The sequence below is a fragment of the Acipenser ruthenus genome, chromosome 7 (assembly GCF_902713425.1).
Source record: "Acipenser ruthenus chromosome 7, fAciRut3.2 maternal haplotype, whole genome shotgun sequence".
Classification (NCBI taxonomy): Eukaryota; Metazoa; Chordata; class Actinopteri; order Acipenseriformes; family Acipenseridae; genus Acipenser; species Acipenser ruthenus.
In genome coordinates this window covers 67,609,291-67,630,690 of record NC_081195.1, presented here as the reverse complement: position 1 = coordinate 67,630,690, position 21,400 = coordinate 67,609,291, and the positions used below count along the sequence as shown (strand labels likewise).

Here is a 21,400-nt window from a genome sequence, read left to right as displayed (position 1 = left end):
ATTTTATTGTATTTACTTATCTGTTGGTCTGCTTCTAAGGCTTACTGCTATGTATACTTTCTTGTTTTGCCCATGTGAAGCGCTCTGTGGCAACCTGTTGCAAAGGGTGCTATATTAAATAAAGATTTGATTGACTGATTGTGATTGATTGAGTATAACAAATGAAGAACTCACTGATCATCAATTCTAGAATTCACAATAAATTACTAAAGTATAATGCATTTTTCCATTTTGCTGACAAGGACATACAGCTTTCTTAAACAAAACCAAGACTAAACCCGATAAGGTAGACATTACTGGACTGCTAAATTGAAAAAAGCCAAATTATTGAACTGTGATTTTTGCAGAGTTAAAGTCTTGGCTATTAAAATAGTAATATATCATCATCTCTCTCACCCAATATACTGTACAGTAACCACCATGAATGTTCAGAATGCTATATTATATTACTTTGTTACTCGATTCATGTTTTATTTTTGAAATGTACATGACAGATCTACATGGAATCAAGTGTCTGGGTGTACTGTTGGTAAAGTATCACAATCATAATTGTATCTGTGTCATATACTGTATTTATTTCTGCTGCATGTATACAATTCCAGTACATATTAATTACAGCACCACCCTACTCGCACTTGATCCTTTTTCCGGGTGCTACATCATATGATGCATCATGCTTCAAAGCTGAAGAGTAACTTGGTAGAAGAATGAAATATTACAGTTACCTTATGAACACCTCTTGTTTAGATTGACCTTGTATCATTTTTCTGTTTCAGGTCATCACATCCTGGTGACATTAAAACCCAGAATTTTTAAAAAGGACCCATGGTCTCAATATTTTCACAGTCATTAAGCCCACCCAAAGAGAAGAGGCAGTCATGTACTGAATCATAAGAGATAATTACAGCATACGTATGAATTCATACACCAGAAAGACCATGCGGATGTCACATCCAGAGTGTTGCAAGCCCCGGGTTATTTATTATATAGGGTTTTGAAACTAATGTTCCAAGTTTACCCCCAAAACACGTACATTGTATAAGCAGTTTATTTGGAATTTCGAGAAAGAAAAAAAAACAGAACTGGATTCCTAAACCCATCAAGCACACCATTCCGAAACCCATCACGCGATGCCGTGTGCTTCAATAGCAACACACCATTCCGAAACCCATCACGCGATGCCTTGTGCTTCAACAGCAACACACCATTCCGAAACCCATCACGCGATGCTTTGTGCTTCAATAGCAACACACCATGACGCGCGCACCTTTCCAGGTCTATCCCCTAAGCTTCTCCTTAGTTCCTTATGTCTTGTGCTTCAATAGCAACACACCATGACGAGATCACCTTTCCAGGTCTATCCCCGAAGCTTCTCCTTAGTTCCTTATGTCTTGTGCTTCAATAGCAACATACAATGACGCGCGCACCTTTCCAGGTCTATCCCCTAAGCTTCTCCTTAGTTCCTTAGGTCTTGTGCTTCAATAGCAACACACCATGATGAAATCACCTTTCCAGGTCTATCCCCGAAGCTTCTGCTTAGTTCCTTATGTCTTGTGCTTCAATAGCAACACACCATGACGAGATCACCTTTCCAGGTCTATCCCCGAAGCTTCTCCTTAGTTCCTTAGGTCTTGTGCTTCAATAGCAACACACCATGATGAAATCACCTTTCCAGGTCTACCCCCGAAGCTTCAGCTTAGTTCCTTATGTCTTGTGCTTCAATAGCAACACACCATGACGAGATCACCTTTCCAGGTCTATCCCCGAAGCTTCTCCTTAGTTCCTTATGTCTTGTGCTTCAATAGCAACATACAATGACGCGCGCACCTTTCCAGGTCTATCCCCGAAGCTTCTCCTTAGTTCCTTAGGTCTTGTTCTTCAATAGCAACACACCATGATGAAATCACCTTTCCAGGTCTATCCCCGAAGCTTCTGCTTAGTTCCTTATGTCTTGTGCTTCAATAGCAACACACCATGACGAGATCACCTTTCCAGGTCTATCCCCGAAGCTTCTCCTTAGTTCCTTAGGTCTTGTGCTTCAATAGCAACACACCATGATGAAATCACCTTTCCAGGTCTATCCCCGAAGCTTCTGCTTAGTTCCTTATGTCTTGTGCTTCAATAGCAACACACCATGACGAGATCACCTTTCCAGGTCTATCCCCGAAGCTTCTGCTTAGTTCCTTATGTCTTGTGCTTCAATAGCAACACACCATGATGAGATCACCTTTCCAGGTCTATCCCCGAAGCTTCTGCTTAGTTCCTTTTATCTTTACACATTAATTACCAGACCTGTAACTTCAGAGTCCTTGACAGAAACACTTCTGATGTTGTGCCAGGTAATATTTGCTGTAGATCTAGCTTATAGGAAAGATGCAGCTGTCAATTTCAAACCACAGAAACAGTAAATTGTGTCCTCCACCAAGCACTCAGAATGAAGGGTACACTTCATGATCTATATCCTAGCATCTCAAGTTTAATAATTGCAATCCTTGCATACGTAGGCACCAAGGACACATCAATAGAAACAGGTTCAGGAACAAGAAACTTCCCATTAAATAAATAATTGGAGCAAAACATGTGCTGTAGGTTTCTGCAGAGTAATACTGGATTAGACAGCACAGAAAGACGTGCTGCACATGTTATGTATTGCAAGTAGCAACCAGTATAAAATGCATCTGGCCTGTGCCAGTGTTCTTCTGACCAACACAAAGAAAGCAATGTTGCTAGAAAAAAACAAAATGCAGCACTTAGATGGGGTGTTGCGTTTCGGAACTTGTCACATTATTCAAAACGCTGACATTTATTTTCTCGTACAGCGTAAAGCAGCGTACCGTAAGAACTGGGATGACGGAAATTCACTTGAATTTTAAACCCCTCACAGCAGGCATAACAGTGATGAATAATAAATAGCAGAAGTGATAAAAGCATTCCAGAGTTCTGCAATGAAGAGCACGTACAAAACCACCTTTATCTGTGTGCCTTAATCTCTGTCCTTGAGTAGAACATCAGTTTTATAAAAGTACAGTGCTTACAAAGTGGCAAATCTTTTCACAGATGAATTGAGCCCAATCATTTATAATATATATATATATATATATATATAGGGCAGCTGGCTCTTTGAGCAAAAATATATATATATAATTTATTTATTTTTTAAGCATTTTGCATATCGGTACACGCCCCCTCGATACAAACCAGAGTGCACACTATCTTTGGAATCCTACTATAAATGGTAATGAATAGAGAAGCAGTAGCAAAGATGCCCAGCAAAGCCCTTTGATCCAATTCCTTTAGATAATTTGAGGTTTATTATTGGGGGCAGCCAATTTTCAGTTTAAACAAAAAAAGAAATGTATGGTACAGTTCCCACATGTAACCAGTAAAGCTTGCAAAATGCAGAACATGCAACATATAGCTTTCCGGGATCAATCTGCGAGTCATTAACAGCCATGCTGCTTTTATTAAAAAATCTCTTTAAAAGTAGAACACAACCTTGAAAAAGGAAGATCTTTTTGGCTGCAAGCATACTATCATCACATGGCAAACACCTCCTGGGCTGCTTGCTACCCTACATTTATAACTTGGATGTGTTAGTTTGAGCTTAGCCAACCAAACACATGCTTGAGTCCTGTGTTTGCCCACCTACAGTAGAGAGGCTCAGAGGAGCAATTACTCCACTAAAGAATCTCAGAGGCATAACTAAAATCCTGCTGGCTCGTTTAAGGTTAAACCGGCGGTCAGTCTGGGTCTGTCTCTTGTTAACAAATCATTACTCAGCGAGGTAGTGGTAACTTGATACCCCTAACTTACGGACTGATGGAAGGAGGTTTCAGCTGTTTAAATGAGGTTTGTGGCACACTGTAATGAATCCACTGTTCTGCAATGCAAATGGGGTCGGTTCACAGCTAAGGATGGTTACACAGCATCCCCTGTAATAACAGAAATATTCTAGCACACATTTACTTAGAAAAGTGCTCTGTAATTACAACAATGAACTACAGGCTCCTAGACAATCAAAAGGAAATATTTAAGACACTGGTCCCTACTACCTGCAATAGTCACTATTGAACACAGACAGAATTGGTTACATTAAATTTTGCTATAATTGTATTCTCTGTGAGCTGCATTGCGAAATCCTAATCAGACTGGAAACAGGATATAACTATCAGAAAGCAAGGAAAAAAAATAGTATCAACTTACGCTTGTAGAACAAATCTAAAAATGTTTGAGATTTCTGCTGACAAACCAAAAAATATCTGTTTTTGATGTCGTTGGAGCGGGCAGGGGGTGGCGGACGGACAGTAAATCTTTCAGCACTGCGCACACGCACGCACGCACGCACGCACGCACGCACGCACGCACGCACACACACACAATGCCGGTTATTAGACGTTATTAAATACTTCAAAAATCGACATAGCAGAGAAGCACAGTTCCTGGTACACAGTACAGTACTTTAATACTGTTCCAACTTATTTTATGTTATTTATTTATTTATTTATTTATTTTGGAGAGAGCTCAACAATGTAATGGTAGAGCCAAGAATGATGTCAACATGTATTTAGTAAACAAACAGACCAGTCACTGAAAACCAATTGCATGTGTCCCAAAAAAATAAATAAATAAATGCATTGTACTGCATTTTTGTTGCTGATTCTTTACAAATGTTAATCTATTCCTGTAGCTGAAACTGGTGGGCCAGCGGTCAATATGTTTTAATTATTCTTAAGTGTGAAGCTGAATACAACAAATCTCAGCTACTGAGACAGGCAACACACTAGACCTCGTTCACAATTGCAATTTAAGGCTGCCCTGGGCCGCTTCAGGGCCGCCTTTTTTCATATACGAACGCCCCAAAAAAGAAAAGCGAGCCCTAGGCTGCCGTTTCAATGCGGCCCAGGGCCGACCTTCACAGATGTGTGAACGCAAAGCAGACTAGGGTCGGCCTTTTCGTATCACATTACCAATTTTGTTTTCTATGATAACACTGAAAAAAGAGGATTTTCTATGATGTCAGAGCTTTTTTTGTTTTACATTTCGGGTGGGGCAAAAAACAACATGAAAGGATTTTTTTGTTTGTTTGAGAATAACCAATTCTATACAAGTACCATATATAAACATTACCACAGTCAAATTCGCTTTAGACTTACGTAAATACACCTGTCTGAAAATTGCTTCCGGTATTCAAGTTCAGTGTTGAGCTGTTCAAAAATGCCAAAAACAATAACAAATCATCCCTAATCAGATCAACGAGTCGATGGTAACGTGCTGTTCTGTACTTCATGCAGCAATGCTGCAGATTACACTCGCAGGCAGACGATTGTATAATAGTAAGCGCTAAACATAAATTGAATGAAACGAAGCATAAAATAGCAGCAAACTTGGGATTCTTTTCTGTGCTCAACGCCAGCATGTCACAGGCAATCTGGCTGGAGAATGCTGCTGGTCTATTTTACAATTATTTTTTTAAATTTTTTTTTTTTACAACAAAGAACTATTTGTAATACTTGAAGTAAAAAAAATTAAAAATGTACATATATTTTTACTTGTTTTATTGATCAATGTCACTGGTAAGCTTGTAACTTGCTTAATTTGAAAGTGTAAAATTGTATTTTCATTGTAATATGTTATATATTTCAATGCCTGTTACTGTGATTATTATTGTTGTTACTGTATAGCCATATGTTCAGTAATCATCCAAGAGAAGGGGTGATGCTGATGTTCAGTCTTTACTGGTAATGGTTAGGGACTAGAGAATAATAATAATAACAATGATAATAATAACGAGTAAACAACAGAATAGTTTAACGATCGTGTTTGTAAACAAAAAGACTATTCATGCAGGTTAAACAAATACGTATAAATGAGAAGAAACATGTGTAATGTATTAAACATTATTTAATGCCGTGTCTTTCCTTAGGAGGGAGCAGTAGTACTATTAGGTGGTCAGTCGCGACTCGTGAAGGTCAGTCATTGTGTACAACCGGATAGTCGTTTGCAATCTGAGTGAAGTATCCATTAAGAAAATAAGTATTTGTCCCAGTTTCCCGCATTCTAAACATCTCTGTGTTCTTAAGAGAATAATGTGATTGTGGGTGGTGGTAAGCTTGGATCATCGCCCCATTACACACCATAACAGTAAATCAAAATAGTCAATATGTTTTTTAATATATAAATTGCTTCTGTGCTGCATTGAAAAAACTATTAATAAACATCTGCTACAAAAGGATTACTGTAGATCCCGGTAGCTCTTCCATTCTGAGTGCAGGCACCGTGCATCACTCCATTAAAAAAAAAAAAAAAAAAAAAAAGCAGTTCGCCACATTTTAGGTCTGCTTTTCAGTCACATATGTGAACGTGCAAAGGCGCCTTAAAAACGCAAATGTGAACGGGGTTGCAGACCTAAATATGGGGCGGCCCAGGGCCAGCGCAGTAGTGTGAATGGGGTCTTAGAGGGTGACAGTAGGAGCGGCTCGCATACTAAATGACTTGCGTTCTGGTTTATCTATATAACGACGCTCTAGCTCGTAGAGTTTGCCGTGTTCACCCACACCAAACGCTTTTTCTAAAAGAGCAATGAGCCTCAGACAGGTATTCAAAACGGCAAACAAATGTGATCTACTGTAGGCACACATTACAGGAGTTCAGTACAGCATAGCCGACATACTGCTCTGTGAATCTTATTAATACCGTTGGCTTATCACATGAACCAGCGCAATCCACACTGCATGTTTACCCTGCTGTGAGAGAGAATCAAGAGCAGGAACGTGAATTACTGTATATATAAAAATGATAAATGATGCTGCTGACAAGCTGAAATCTGTACATTTCAAAGCCAGGTCAGATAGCTCAAGAAAACTCCATCACAGAGATTCTCTCTTTAGAAACAGCCAACACACTTCTAAACAGCAAAGATGATATGCACTACGCTATACCATATGTATGCATTAATACACAGACACTGTCATGTTGTACAAACCTCTTATTTTACTGCTGCCACGATGGTTAAGGGTCAGGGTCTTTCCTAAACCCTGCCTGTCAGTGTTGATTCAAAATGAGTGCATGCTTGACAGCCAGGATTAGGCCATTTCCATTTCATATTCATGAATATGGAACAAGTATGGAATTTATAGTATGCCCCTTTGATTTAATGTATATAAATACATTTAAGCCTATGGCAGGACTTTTGGAATTAATACACCATTACAGCTATATCCCAAGACAACCATGTTTACAGAACCATTCGTTTCATGTCTATTACTGCAATCAAAGAGATTTCACTAACACGCACACGCCTTCAATATCTTAATATGGAAACTGGCACCGTCATGCTTGAAGGCTATAAGAACCCATCCAGGCAATGCTAAATCAATAGTTGAAAATAACACATGGATAACGTAAACAAATTGCAGAAGCCCAAGAGACTACTGGAATAGAAAACTGTATACCTACAAGCCACAAGAAACAGTACAAAAAGGGATAGTAACTTGGCCACCCAAAGTATTTGTATACATTGAATAAATGATGTTAACATCTCAGATTGTCAGCTGGTTTCACAGATCAGCAATAACTGTAGCACTAATCTTGTTCTACAGTAACTTCTTACCTTAGCAAGTCCAAAAGTCTCTGAAAGCAATCCTATATGTTTTACACTCTTTTGGTTACAAAGGGCAGCGACAACCGCACTAGTTAATCCTTTTCAGAGCAAGTATCGAGTGTGGTTATTAATTCAGTTTGGTTAGTGAATGCGCACTAACTGTGTGTGTGTATTACACCCGCAATAACACAACTGCAGTTGGTGCTCAGTGGATTTCTGCGCAACTAATGATGTAATTGTTTATCAGACATTTCTGTGTGATAAACATGGCTAAAAATATATAGGTGCCTGATGAGTCAACTTGATTTTGTAATATTGATAAATAGTAAATTCATAACAATTGTAAATAGTGCATACGTATAATATACTTTTTTTTATTTAATCAAAGTACAGTTGTATACTATTTTTTTATTGGTTTTGCAACTTAAATAAAACAATATGGGACTACTCGTATCCCCAAACACCACAATGCAACCGCAACTCGTTTTTCCACCGATACCGAACGTCTCATCTGTGTGTTTTGGCACGCCAAGAAATGTCTCGGTGAATTTCAAAGACGCATATACGACTCCTTAGGCATGCGTACATTTTTAACCCAGTCACTTGGAAACCACTCAAGTCGTTCCCACCAGCCTTCTGGTTGGAAGATCGCCCAAATGTTTCGATCTACCGTCATGGTACTTCAGATCGTCGCCACTGTATTTAGCAGTACAGAAAAAGCAAAACTGCGTCTCTGCTGGTTTTGCAGTAAAGAGCACAGCTGTGCTTGACGAGCTCTCGATCGATTACGTACTGTACTGTCTTCCAAAAGCATAAACGAAAACACAGCCTCCATGTTGTGTCACAAAACCTCACGATCGGCATGTAACAATGGCCCAAGTTCAGTGGTTTCTTTAAACAGGGAGTCACTCACTTCAGTACTGAAAGGTGTGTGTGTACAACAAACCACCGCAGTGAGTGCTGTTTGTAAATACGGTTGTCGAGCCAACTGCAGTGTGCGTGTACGTAGCCTAAGTTGTGGATGAAAGTTATGCAATTGGATGCTTCTTTTAACCATCATTAGTAGCTTTGCTATATATTTCTTTATATTACTTTCAGCAATTCAGATCTTCTGTTAACAGTGGTCAGACTGGGACAGAGTTGAGAATCACTTAGGGCAATGCCTTGTTTCCATCGGTTACAGGAACTTGTTGCTGTTTTTAGCTTTGATGGGCTCATATCTCCTGAGCAACACAGATGGTACAGTGGTTAAAATGGTCCACATCTCCAAACTGTACAGGTTTTATGATATTGTAAAAAGAATATTTCATTCACCTGATACCAATCAAAAGAAAATAAATGTTCAGGATACAAACGCAGCATTCCATTAAAAAAGGAAGACATTCATATGATAAAAACAATTTAGAAAAAAAACTTTGTACAAAAGTTTTAGTACTGTATTTCTAAAATGACCACTATTGAGAGTGTCAGTCAAGAAAAAAATAAAATAATAATTTATACCAATAACTCTACAGTTCTTTCCCAGTGCCACATATACTGTTAGCCAGCCCTCATTACTTCTGTTACAACAAAATAATTTGCAAAGCTGTGATTCTACCTCCGAGAGGTCACTCACAGTGCACAAGTATTGAAGCTCTGTGGGTGATATTGGGTTGCCGATAAATCTTACAGTCAGCATCTGTCTAAGCAAGGCGGGGATGGGAAAGTGTTTTGCTTGGGTTTCAAAGAAATCCATTTCACAAGGACTAATTTCCTCAGTCCGTGTCAGCTCCTCTTCAGACACACAGGGTGAAAGGTCACATGCACTGTCTTATTATGTTACTTGCAAAGAATTACCTTTGACCTCAGGCATACTACCACCATTCATGTTTTTTGTTGTGTAAGAGCACTAGCAGGCCTAACCATTACAACTACTTTTCACAAAAAAAAGCCCTGAGGCATGTCAAAATCACTACAGTAGAACCAAGTTCTCACAATATATATAAAATCTCTCTCTCTCTCTCTCTATAGTTCTACTGTCCATAAACTCAAGAGACTGCGTTCCCCATGTGCTGTGTTGTGAGAAGAGACTGTTTCCATTGTTTATATTTCTACAGACACAACTCCCTTATTAAAGTACTGTATACTGTATGTGGCAGCCCTTACTAGAAGGTGTTTCTACATCACCACAAGATTTGGGTGCTTGTCTGAGCTCACTGCTGAAAACTGCAGGGATGAGCCTGTTCCAGCACCACTCCTACACATACATCAAGTTCATGTCTAGTTACCATGTATCATGTCTAGTTAAGAGTGAACAATGATAAATTAAAGAAAAAATAATTTATATTTATTTATTTGTGTGTGTGTGTGTGATTTCATGTTAACAGCCTCTACAGATTCAATCAGTTTACATTTGAGATGTAATGAATGATGAATAATTGCAGTCTGTAATTACCCTAACAATGTAAATGAGCATAACCACCAACGAAGAACCGCTGTCTCAGAACCTCTGTGCTAATCCAAGATCCTTATGTTACCACTTTAAATAGATTAGCAAAAACAGAGAAGGGTTTTCATTACATGCATCTGCCAGAAGTCAACGACAGTATTTCTCATTCTGTAATCATCTTGCTCAAACCATTTTAAGCAGAGTTAAAATGCAGGATTACAGTAAAGCAAGTTAAACATTCCATTTATATTAAGAAATACCTGTAGGTTATGTAATAAAAGTACAATTGCACTGCCAACATGTGTCTGTTCTTTTCAAACTGAAACAAACAGCAGAATGATCGCCACATCAAATCTCCATTTCACATGAATCGCATGGAGGATTTCTTGATGTGGAAAAATATTCCTATCAATACACATATTCACTACAAAAGACCAGAATGTGTTTTATTCTCTTTATGTGTTTGTGTACAGGTACTGTATAACTCAGACGTGAAATGTAAAGAAATTTCAGCTCTCTTTTACAACAATTTTGTTTTGGTACTTTTTGCATTTACTATTCCGACATGTTAAATCTCTGCTTTATATTTTGAATGCTTGCACGGCTAATGCAATCCGATCCATTTTAAAGAGAAAACTCATTTCTGTTCCAAATTACACAGGATTATTCTGTACTGTAGTACTGTATATGTGGAGTAGAAATGTCAGACATGTCAATATCAAATTAAAATTGCACCAAATAATAATAAATTCTACTAATATACAGGGAGAGAATGAAGTGCTTTTCTGTTAACATTTGATCAAAATCTACTGCAAGGTACACACGTACACACACACACTCTGTCCAAAGTAAGCTTTAAAATCTACGTACCTGTACGGTATTACTACTTGGAGACACTGACAGTATAGTATATACCTGCGTTTTCTATACTGGATTGCTTGCAGTGAACATTTTCCATAGAATTTTGTATTTACCTTAGCAGTCCCAATGTCTTCAACTACAGTACCTGTTCTTTTTTAAAATCTACTGGTAATGCTTCCTTATTTAAAAGCAACTGTCCAGCAAACACAGGCACCTACTGTGTACACACAAGCACCACACAGTGTCTAAACACCGAACCAGTACGCCTTGGTAAATACAACAAACAGAATGCCAGCTGCTTACCGAGGAGAGCTGCTTGTTGTTCCGGCTACAGTGCGAGCAGGAGCACTGAGCATCGTTTCAAAGCCACCAGGTCCCCCAGATGAATCACATGCCTCTCTCTCTACGAGGATTACAAAAGGGCACGCTGTGATCTCTTCCTCCTTGGCTCAATGACAGCCTCGCAAGCAGAGAGGACTGGAGGATGCTGCTGTAATCTTCAAGAAGCCTAGGTGCTTGCTGTGAGCATGCTCAGTATCCAATAAAAAAAAAAACAGAACCACAGCTTTGTCTTTTTTGCACACACTGTAATGGCCTACTTCTTGCAATATAACAGAGGTGTAAAAAATAAATAAATAAATAAATAGATAGATAAATAAATAAAGCCAATCTGAAATCGTTAGCTAGTGCAATAAACAAATCTGGACCCAGTGATGATTATTGATCTCCTTTGTGTGGATTTACTGTGGATAGCTACTGGACTAGCGCGGGCCGCAACACGCAATAATTTTTAATAGTACTATTTAATATTATCCCCAGGCAGGTTATTGGGCTCAGATTAGTTTGAAATAGAAAGAACATGCCGTACGGGATTACAAATGGGTCAAACCCTTGAATAAAATACTCAACTCACCCCCCCAAAAACGATCAAATGAAATCTCACACAGTTAACATCAGAAGGTAGTATCGACACTCCCTCCTCACACCCCCACCGACTCTTTCTGATGCTTTTGTTGCAAACAGATAGGTTTCTTTCACAGCATGGGGGCTAGATTGCTGAACAGCTCAATTGAAGTCAAGGTCAATAGTAATTAATAGTTCATTCAAAACTAATGGGGGGGGTGATTGGCTGGTGAAAAAAATTATTTAAAAAATTCAGGTACATTCAAATTGAACACAAATTGGCACATTTTCAGCAAGACTCTCCAACATAGAGAAGTAGTCTTACTAGGCATGTAACAATACACTAATGTCACGATACGTATCTTGATATGCAGACCAGGATACAATATGTATCATGATACATGTAATGGTCCTGATCCAACTTCTGCCCAGTGTAACGCAGTACAATTCCTGAGCTGAACCCTGTTACTTAATAAAAAAGCCCACAGGCAACACAACCCTCATCCACCACTTAAGCAGACTTTCTGAAATCTGCAGTAGGTTTGCCGTGGGCAACATCACCCTCGTCATCATTTATTGATTGTTGCCATGGCTTTCATTTATATGATTGTTGCCATGGCTACCAGTTACTGTATAACCTTATCGCTCCGGGCTAAACCACAACAAATCTTATTTAGGTTTCTCAGAGTGACGGGAGGACTGGAAAGAAGCAAGCAATTAAAACAAATCTCACAAAAAGGAAAGGATAATGAAAAGACAATGACCGTGCACCTTGACCTTATCTTTGAGACCGAAATGAGAGACTGAAATAAACTCAGCAGGCCTGAATGTCTCTCACAGAATGTGCCTATGAATAAGCACAAAGACACAGCTTCTCCCACATGGCTCTCAAGAGTATAACACTTAATACAGCCAGCGTCTGCGATATAGTTCAAACCCCAGCAATAAAACTAGACCAGATCAGCAGGAACTGCAGCAATTACTGTACCAGCCTCCAATTCAATACACTTTACTGCAATCATGCAAGGGATACGCCAATCATGGGCTCCTGTAAAAGAGCAAACCAGGAGGAAAGCACGGCAAAGAATACCATCCACACATTGCGGTCACGGCCATTAAGATGGGGGTGGGGGGGTGGGGGGCGTTGTAATTGTCTGCTTAGTTCCAGAGAACAGAGATGAGGACCCCGTTCTGCCAATGTCAGGGAGTAGGCTATGACTGAAAACATGCAAAAAATGTATTTAGTAATTCTCTCCTGCCACTTATCTTTTCATTTCCTTAGTGTTTACTCGTAATAGTAGGTGTCTAAAGACCAGATAAACCTTGAGAATGCATGGCTTGTAAGTTAAGAATACACAGAACTCTCACTTCAAACCTAGTGTTCGTTAAAAAAAAATATTTTAAAAAGTAAAAACAAAAACAAAGACGTTAGGCTATATTTGCACTGGGCTTAATAAATCTGATATTCTAGTTGTGTGCAGACAATAACCAAAATAAACAGCTGAAAACTCAAAAGCATCTGAATTCAATTAATCTGGACTCTGTTTGAGGATACAGTGAGTTGTAAATCCAAGAACAGTGGCAGCTCTGAAGACTCCTGTTTGGAGAATGGCACGAGGGCACACTAATGTTATCAAAATAGCTATGGTAAGTCATTAATGTACATATCACATTGTGTTACTTTAAAAATATACATTTGTATACAACTTTAAGCCAGCTAGTGTACTTTGTTCCATTGTCCTCCTTTCTCCACTAAAGTTCACAAGCAAAGGGGCTCCCGAGTGGCGCATCCGGTAAAGGCGCTCCGCATGGAGTGCAGGATGCGCTCTATAGCCTGGACGTCGCCGGTTCGAGTCCAGGCTATTCCACAGCCGACGTGGACGGGAGCTCCCAGGGGGCGGCGTACAATTGGCCAATTTCACAAGCAAGAAGAAAACAAACAAACACACACACACACACACACACACCCCCCACACCACCACCACCACCCTACAACCCCAACACATTTCATTTATTTCCAAGAAACCCTGCTGTATTCATTTATTTTGTGCCACAGCGTTGACCCGAGTGAAACGAGTTTACTGAAATGAAAGGGGAGCAGTTAGCAGAGCCAATTCTGGGTGAACTTCAGCAAGGGCAACAACAATCTAAAAAAAGTCTTTAGGGAGGAAAAAAATAAAGCATTTGATTTAGGCAGAAGTGCTTCTGAACTGAATAGTCTTTTGGGACGAACGTGACCCCTCGTCTGACCTTGTGCAGGGTGGTCTCTTTAGATCCAAGCTGAAAAAGAAAATACTAAAAGAATGTTAGCAGTATGGCTGCAACAACAAATTTAAACCATTAGAATAGAGGAACAAATCCAGGTGAATTATGCCTCCAGTATATTAAAATACATTCTATTCTGCATCATGTTCTGTATGAAGGTGCAGTGTTATTGCACTCAAATGGGGCAATTTGTGCCATACGCTCTAAAACACACACAACACCAAACTGAACACACTGTGGCAGGAGCCTGATTCAAACTGACAGCCTGACATATAAAAGATGTTCTTCTCTCAGGAATAAAATTCAACTGTACCAACTGGTGCTGAATAGCACCCGACAGTAACTGACAATTTACAAGCATGCACGCAAAGAAAAAAAGTGTTTTACTCATTTTAAAAACCAAAATAAAAAAAAACACTTTGAAATTACCACCTTTGAAATTAAACCAAATTACCTCGTAAATGATACACAGCCAAATATAACCAGATCAGCTCAATCAATTTTAAATTTAGTTGCAACAGATATATTTCAGCAAATTCTCTGTACATTTAAGCTAACTGCCTTTAATTGCAGCTTGTTTATCAGCGCACATGATAAATGTGTACTGGTTTCAAAGCAAACTTCCATTATAATTCGTTACACTTCACACAAACACCCAGTGCCAAAAGACAGTTGCGCATTGAAGGATTTGGTCGAGACGTGAAGATTTTCTTCCAGCTACAATTTTTTGACAGCCGACAAGAACACTCTCATGTCAGCATCAGCATCAGCATCAGCTGCTGTCGGAAACCCTCTTAGCTAGTTATGCAAAAAATTAATCTAATTTCTTATCAGATTCGAAGTGAAATAGAAATATTAAGCCTAGCCTATAACCTTTGTTAATTATAAGCATACAATTTGTATTTGCTTTCGGTAGGTTTGGAGTCTGTGCCCCAAAGATTTTGGACATTCTGCTACATTGCTGTACAGCAGCGACACCTCTACAACCTTACTGTGCAAGGAAGGCATCATTGCACTGAGACACAGTCCAAGCCATCAGAGTAAAGGATTGGTTTGCTTGCATGTTTGTACTTTCTGGTGAGCTTTATAAAAAGTCAAATCAGATATGCAGGAAAAGCCAGTGTGCACAGGAGGCACATTTCCCATGATGACTCTCCTATTAATGACCAGACCACAATTGGAGCTAAATTGAAACATACAGTAGTCTCCGGCTAAGAGAACACCCCTCAGGGAGCAAGCAAAGTGTTAGCCACCACACACAATATGATCAATAAATAAATACATATGCATTACTTGTCATGACGCACGTGCATCAACATATGAAATGAACTGAATAAGTAAAGCAAAATAGGCAAGTGAATGTTAATAAACTATAATAAAGTAACAGACAAAGTAACGTTAATAAAACTAAAAGCAAAACATGGTCCAAAAGCGTAAATCATTATGCACTATGAAATTAGCTGGCGGGTGTGTTTCGGTCTATCACAATGGCAGAGGCAAAAATAATGGCTGTTACTTACGGTTAACTTAAAGTTAATAAACTAACTGTCAAACTAAATGAACACAGCACTCCTACAAACTTTACAAAATGCAGCAGCAATAAACAAGATATGCACATTATTTACCACTAGAAGCCCCGCAGCAGTCATTTTGGCGGTTTTTGGTTTTAAAATGTAATTTTCTCCACTCGTGTAACACATATGGGGCTGCGCGTTCATGTACCTTTCTGTCCGTATGTATTAAATATTCTCACAAAGCATGAAACACAGGAGTGCAGAAATAAAGGAGATATATTACATTATACCTAAAAGCCCCGGGAGCAGTCACATTGACGGCCACACAGAAAATAATTGTATTTTGATTATACAGAACGGTACTCTCTTATTTTTATTTACCAGTCCGCAATGTCTTTACCTATAATTAGATTTGTCTATACTCTCTACCTGAGTGAATGACTGACTGACAGTCTATTGTTTTTCAAATCAGCCTTTTGAAAGGCTTGTGCCTGCATGCTAGCTGCGCTGCTTTGGTCAGTCAATTAGCATCGGGACTAGTGAAAATAAATACCAGACGCCGTGGAGTTTTACAACGCAACAAAATAGAGTTTATGTTTGGATCAGATGGCACGGAAGTATTCCAACGGTGGTCTGTTCAGGTGTTTTACAATGTATTGGACCTAGCAGCCATCAACTCCTGGGTACTTCACAAAATGCACAGATTAGAATTTACCAAGGAGAGAATATATTTTACAGTTGGCACAGGAACTTCGAAAGAAGCATTTGGAACAGATGGAGACTGCCAAGCGTGTTTCCACAGCTGAAGCTGGCAACCCCGCTGAGAGCTGCAAGAGGCGCCAATGCCAGGTTGGCAAGTGCAATAAAAATAAAACTTCGGACAGCTGTGAACTTTGCAGAAAGGCGGCGTGGAGACGCGCATTATCTGTGTTGATAGTGAACAGCTTTAGACTCAAGGTAAAGGAATACCCTTTTGTCGAAAAAAAGAAAATAAAATTAGACTTTTTTATAACTTCTTGCGCTGTGCGCGTCTGTAAAATGTTTTCTAAGTTTATTTATCTACATTGTTCAGTTGCTTTTGCTCATCTAATAATAAACCGATTGATGTTGAAAAGTTAAGAATGTATTGCTATCGTTTCAGTTTTATAAATATGTATGTTATAAACCGATGTCTGTTCAGATGTTCATTTACATTTTCTTGATTTGATTTGTAATATATATATATATATAAAATATGCTTCGGTTGTTAAGATGTTTATGTGACGTACTCAATAAAAAAAAAAAAAAAACGAATTAGTTATACTATTTACAGTGTTTTGAATACAGCCGTCAGCTGCAGGGCTTCTAGGTACGAGTATCTCCGGTCCTTTTAGTGTTAACAAAATGGTGACGCAACTCACAAGAACGGGAAACATCAATTTGCTCGGCAGCTTGTTTCTGATTCAGGTTTTATTCAAGAGCTCAAACAACTTTTGTAGCAAGAGAAACAGCGGCGCGTTTTGCCGTTTGTTTACATGCCATTTTGTAGCAATGAGGTGCACTCGTGGAAATCAGAATACAAACCAAAGATTTAATAAACCAATCCGTGTCCCTCAAGACACTCTTTCGGAGTCGGTTTTTTACAAAACTGTACTTTATCCATTGTGAATGAACCGCTATCTGTGCCAAGGTGGTATTCTTTTAAGCAAAGTTCTTGTTACTTTAGCCGGAGCATTTACAATGGAGAAAAATCTGTTTCACCACAATGGTGGTCCTTTAAGTAAAGGGTTCTCTTAAGAGGTGTTCCTATATACGGAGACTACTGAATTAGTGTTTCATAATCTTAATCTGTACTGTACAGACCAGGAATACATTTAGCCCACCGTCTTTAGTGGAAAAAAACAAAGTATTTCAAACAATACTGGGAGCACACTTTATACAGTCGCAGACAAAAGTTAAAGAAAAAAAAGAAAACCACAAAAAGTGATTTCTATCATTTCTAATTGTTCTATTGAAAGATATAAATTAACAGTAGAGATTCAGCTTCATAATAAAATCAATTATTACATAGCATACATAAAATGAAAAATGACATGCAAAAACAAATTTCAAACTTTGACAAAAGTATTTGGGCAATCAACACATTTCGTATGAAACCCGTTTGTTGCTAATTATTGACAATTGTCATGACTGAAAACAAACACCTGATAATTACAGAATAAATATACATAATGATGAAGTGCTGAAAAATAAACTGGAAATGTGCGATTCAAAAAAGCAACAAAAATTGTTAAAACTAAAGAGTACAGCAATGATCTCAAAATGACAGTGATACAACTAAACAAAAAGGAGAAACTACCAGAAAAATGGTAGAAAGACTCGGTTTACCGAAAAGCACTGTGTGGCTATTATTGACAAACACAGGAGAATAGGAACTACTGTAACTAGATACCAGGTGTGAACGACCAAGAAAGATTTCTGCACAATCTGGAGGAATCGTTCGAGCAGCCTGGTAAAATCCCTCAGATTACTGCAAAAGATCTGACACAAGAATTGAGAGAAAATGGTCAAGAAATTCATGAGCCAACAATTCAACGATACCTTAACAGGATGAATGTCCATGGGCAAAAACCAAGATGCAAACCTTTGTTAAAAACAATAAGCAAAAAAAGCAATTTGAGTTTTCCATTGAATACTTGAAGCCTGATGATTTCTTCAACCAAATTTTATGGTCAGACAAATCCAAATTAGGGCTTTTACCAAAAAGGCAACAATATTTTTGGAGGAAAAGAGGAGAAGAATTTAAAGAAAAGTTCATCATGCCCAGTGTTAAACATGGTGGAGGTTGTGTGATGGTATGGGCTTGTTTTTCTTCCTCAGGCACTGCCAACCTTTGTATTGAAGAAGGATCATCATAATGGTGCAAAATATCAAGAATTCTTGCACTCTTATTTGTTACCTAGTGCTAGAAGGCTTATTGCAGGGGTCGGCAAACTCAATGCAACCAGGGGCCGCTGTGGCGGCCCACAAAACGGTTTTTAACCCACAATTTTTAACTCTAATGGTTGTAATACCTACACAATACCAACAAACTTACAGAAACACATTGGGCAAAGCATGGAGTACAATTATACTGTATTTATTAAAACAAACAAAAAAAAGGAAATCTTTGAACAAGACATTACCGCTATACCGCTGCTATCGTCTTTTCAGTCAACAATATAAAACCACACAGTATTCACAATGTAAAAACACACAGAATTCAAACAGTGCTTGATACTAATCTGTGCAACAGCAAAGATAAATAACTAATGGGCTGTCAGTTGCCGACCCCTGGCTTATTGGACAGAAATTTGTATTCCAGCAGGATAATGACCCTAAGCATTCTACAAAGTCTACAAGGAAATTACTGAAAAAAGCAAGATTATAGTTATGGATTGGCCATCTCAGTCCCCAGACTTGAATCCTATCGAGATGTTGTGGATTGACTTGGAGACTGCTGTTGCAAAAAGGAAACCAGTCAATTGCAGAACTCAAAGCTGTAGGTGTTGAATGGGCAAACACATCTTCAGAAAGATGCCAGGAACTTGTTTCAAAATACAAAAGGAAGCAAATGGTGGGCACACACAGTACTAATGTAAGCATGCCCAAATACTTGTCAGAGTATGACGTTAGTTTTTGCATGTCATTTTTCATTTTATGCATGTTATGTAATAATTTGTTATTTTATTAGAAAAGCTAAATCTCTACTTTAAATGTATATCATTCAATAGAACAATCGGAAATCACTTTGTGTGGTTTTTCTCCTTTTATTTATTTATTTTTACCTGCCCAAATACTTTCGTCTGTGACTGTATACTGTACCATGTACAGATACATCACGATTGTTATCACACACGGATGAACAGGATGAAAAACACAAAAAACAAACAATGCAAATAAATGACATGTATACAGTGTACAGTAACAGCTTCAACATCAGGGATGGAAATAAGACCCCCATTGCATAGCAGTTTGACCCATTCCTGGTTTTACTACGAGTTTAATAAGACACCCCAGAGCTTGTTAACAGTACACTGTGGCGAATCAAGCTTGTAGTAAAACCTGGAATGCTTGAATCTGCTATGCAATTGGAGTCCATCCCTGTGGATGCTGAAAAGTGTTCAGTTCAAGGCATGTTTAACGCCCTCAACTTAAATTTTCAGTTCTAAATTAATTGGCTCCCATGTGAGCTGTGCTGAGGTAAAGCAGCACATACTGTTCTGTACATTACAGAACCACACAGCGTGCTTAAAAATCCACTTGATTGAGCATGCTTAGGGAGATTGTACTAGAATTGCTAAAAAATTTCAATGCAGCAAGCACATACTTTTTTTTTTTCATAAGCAAATATTTCCATCTACAGTACATCATAAATGTTCCATCTAAAAATACCAAGTACAAGTACAATCATATCGACTTTGCTCAGTGCAGCTTAAGGGGTTCAGATTTAAAATAGGCATTCACTGCAACACAGAATATAGGCTTTATACTTTCACTACTGGTAATAAATCATGTAAACTACTACAAAACAAAACTGGACTTGGAAAGGCTTTTTTTATACAAAGGCACCACCAAATTGCAGTAGGCTACATTTAGGATTACAGTAGATACACTTTTTTTGCCACAAGCGAAAACACCCAGTTCAATGCAGAACATGTACGCTCTGGAAGCATTTTTGAAAGCAGGAGAAATTAATACGTTCAAGACTGCCCTCATCTGGTCAGATAGGAGCGGTTTTATTCTTTGCTGTACCAGGAAATAGGGTGGTTTGTTTAAAACAAATGGCGTATTCATTCACACTGTAAAAAATAACATTTTTGGATTAATTAAACAAAAAAATAATTAGCTAAAGTGTTCAAAATAAATATTTTTTAAAGAACATAAGGTTTACAAACGAGAGGAGGCCATTCAGCCCATCTTGCTCGTTTGGTTGTTAGTAGCTTATTGATCCCAGAATCTCATCAAGCAGCTTCTTGAAGGATCCCAGGGTGTCAGCTTCAACAACATTACTGGGGAGTTGGTTCCAGATCCTCACAATTCTCTGTGTAAAAAAGTGCCTCCTATTTTCTGTTCTGAATGCCCCTTTATCTAATCTCCATTCGTGACCCCTGGTCCTTGTTTCTTTTTTCAGGTCAAAAAATGTTCACACCTTTGTAAAAATGTAAAGTCTGAGAATGGAAATGACAATTACAGTAATGACATTGAAAGGAGCGGTCAGCCCGTGAACATGGGAAGGGACATTGAAAGGAGCGGTCAGCCCGTGAACATGGGAAGGGACGTTGAAAGGAGCGGTCAGCCCGTGAACATGGGAAGGGACGTTTAAAGGAGCGGTCAGCCCGTGAACATGGGAAGGGACATTGAAAGGAGCGGTCAGCCCGTGAACATGGGAAGGGACGTTGAAATGAGCGGTCAGCCCGTGAACATGGGAAGGGACATTGAAAGGAGCGGTCAGCCCGTGAACATGGGAAGGGACATTGAAAGGAGCGGTCAGCCCGTGAACATGGGAAGGGACGTTGAAAGGAGCGGTCAGCCCGTGAACATGGGAAGGGACATTGAAAGCCGGCAAAGCTATTTTTTCATACCAGTAATGAATCAAGAAAAAGCCCCTTGTTGGTACTGTACATACACATTGAAGCCAATCAGCTGAACTTGTAAAAGATGTGTAAAAGTATACAGTCAGAGACAAATATGAGGGAGGGGAAAGAGTTGTTTAACTAACAATTCAGGGATAAAAAAAAGTAGGCACAAAAACAAAAACAAAAAACCCCAACAACTGCTGCCCACAGTGCACCTATTGGTACCGCATGC

The 21,400-nt window shown here is 38.8% G+C and overlaps 1 protein-coding gene across 16 annotated transcripts in view; it reads right to left on the bottom strand.

Annotated features, from left to right (window-relative positions):
- LOC117415336 (pleckstrin homology domain-containing family A member 5-like) overlaps positions 1-21,400 on the bottom strand; it is a 104,569-nt gene that overhangs the window by 62,469 nt on the left and 20,700 nt on the right. The window contains exon 1 of one of the 16 annotated variants that reach the window (XM_059027699.1): positions 11,193-11,311. The exons of the other annotated variants lie outside the window; for them this stretch is intronic. Within the exon in view, the coding sequence (XP_058883682.1) occupies positions 11,193-11,245 (53 nt within the window). The 5' untranslated portion in view covers positions 11,246-11,311. Of the gene's footprint in view, positions 1-11,192; positions 11,312-21,400 lie in introns of those variants that run through there. 16 annotated transcript variants of the gene reach the window in all.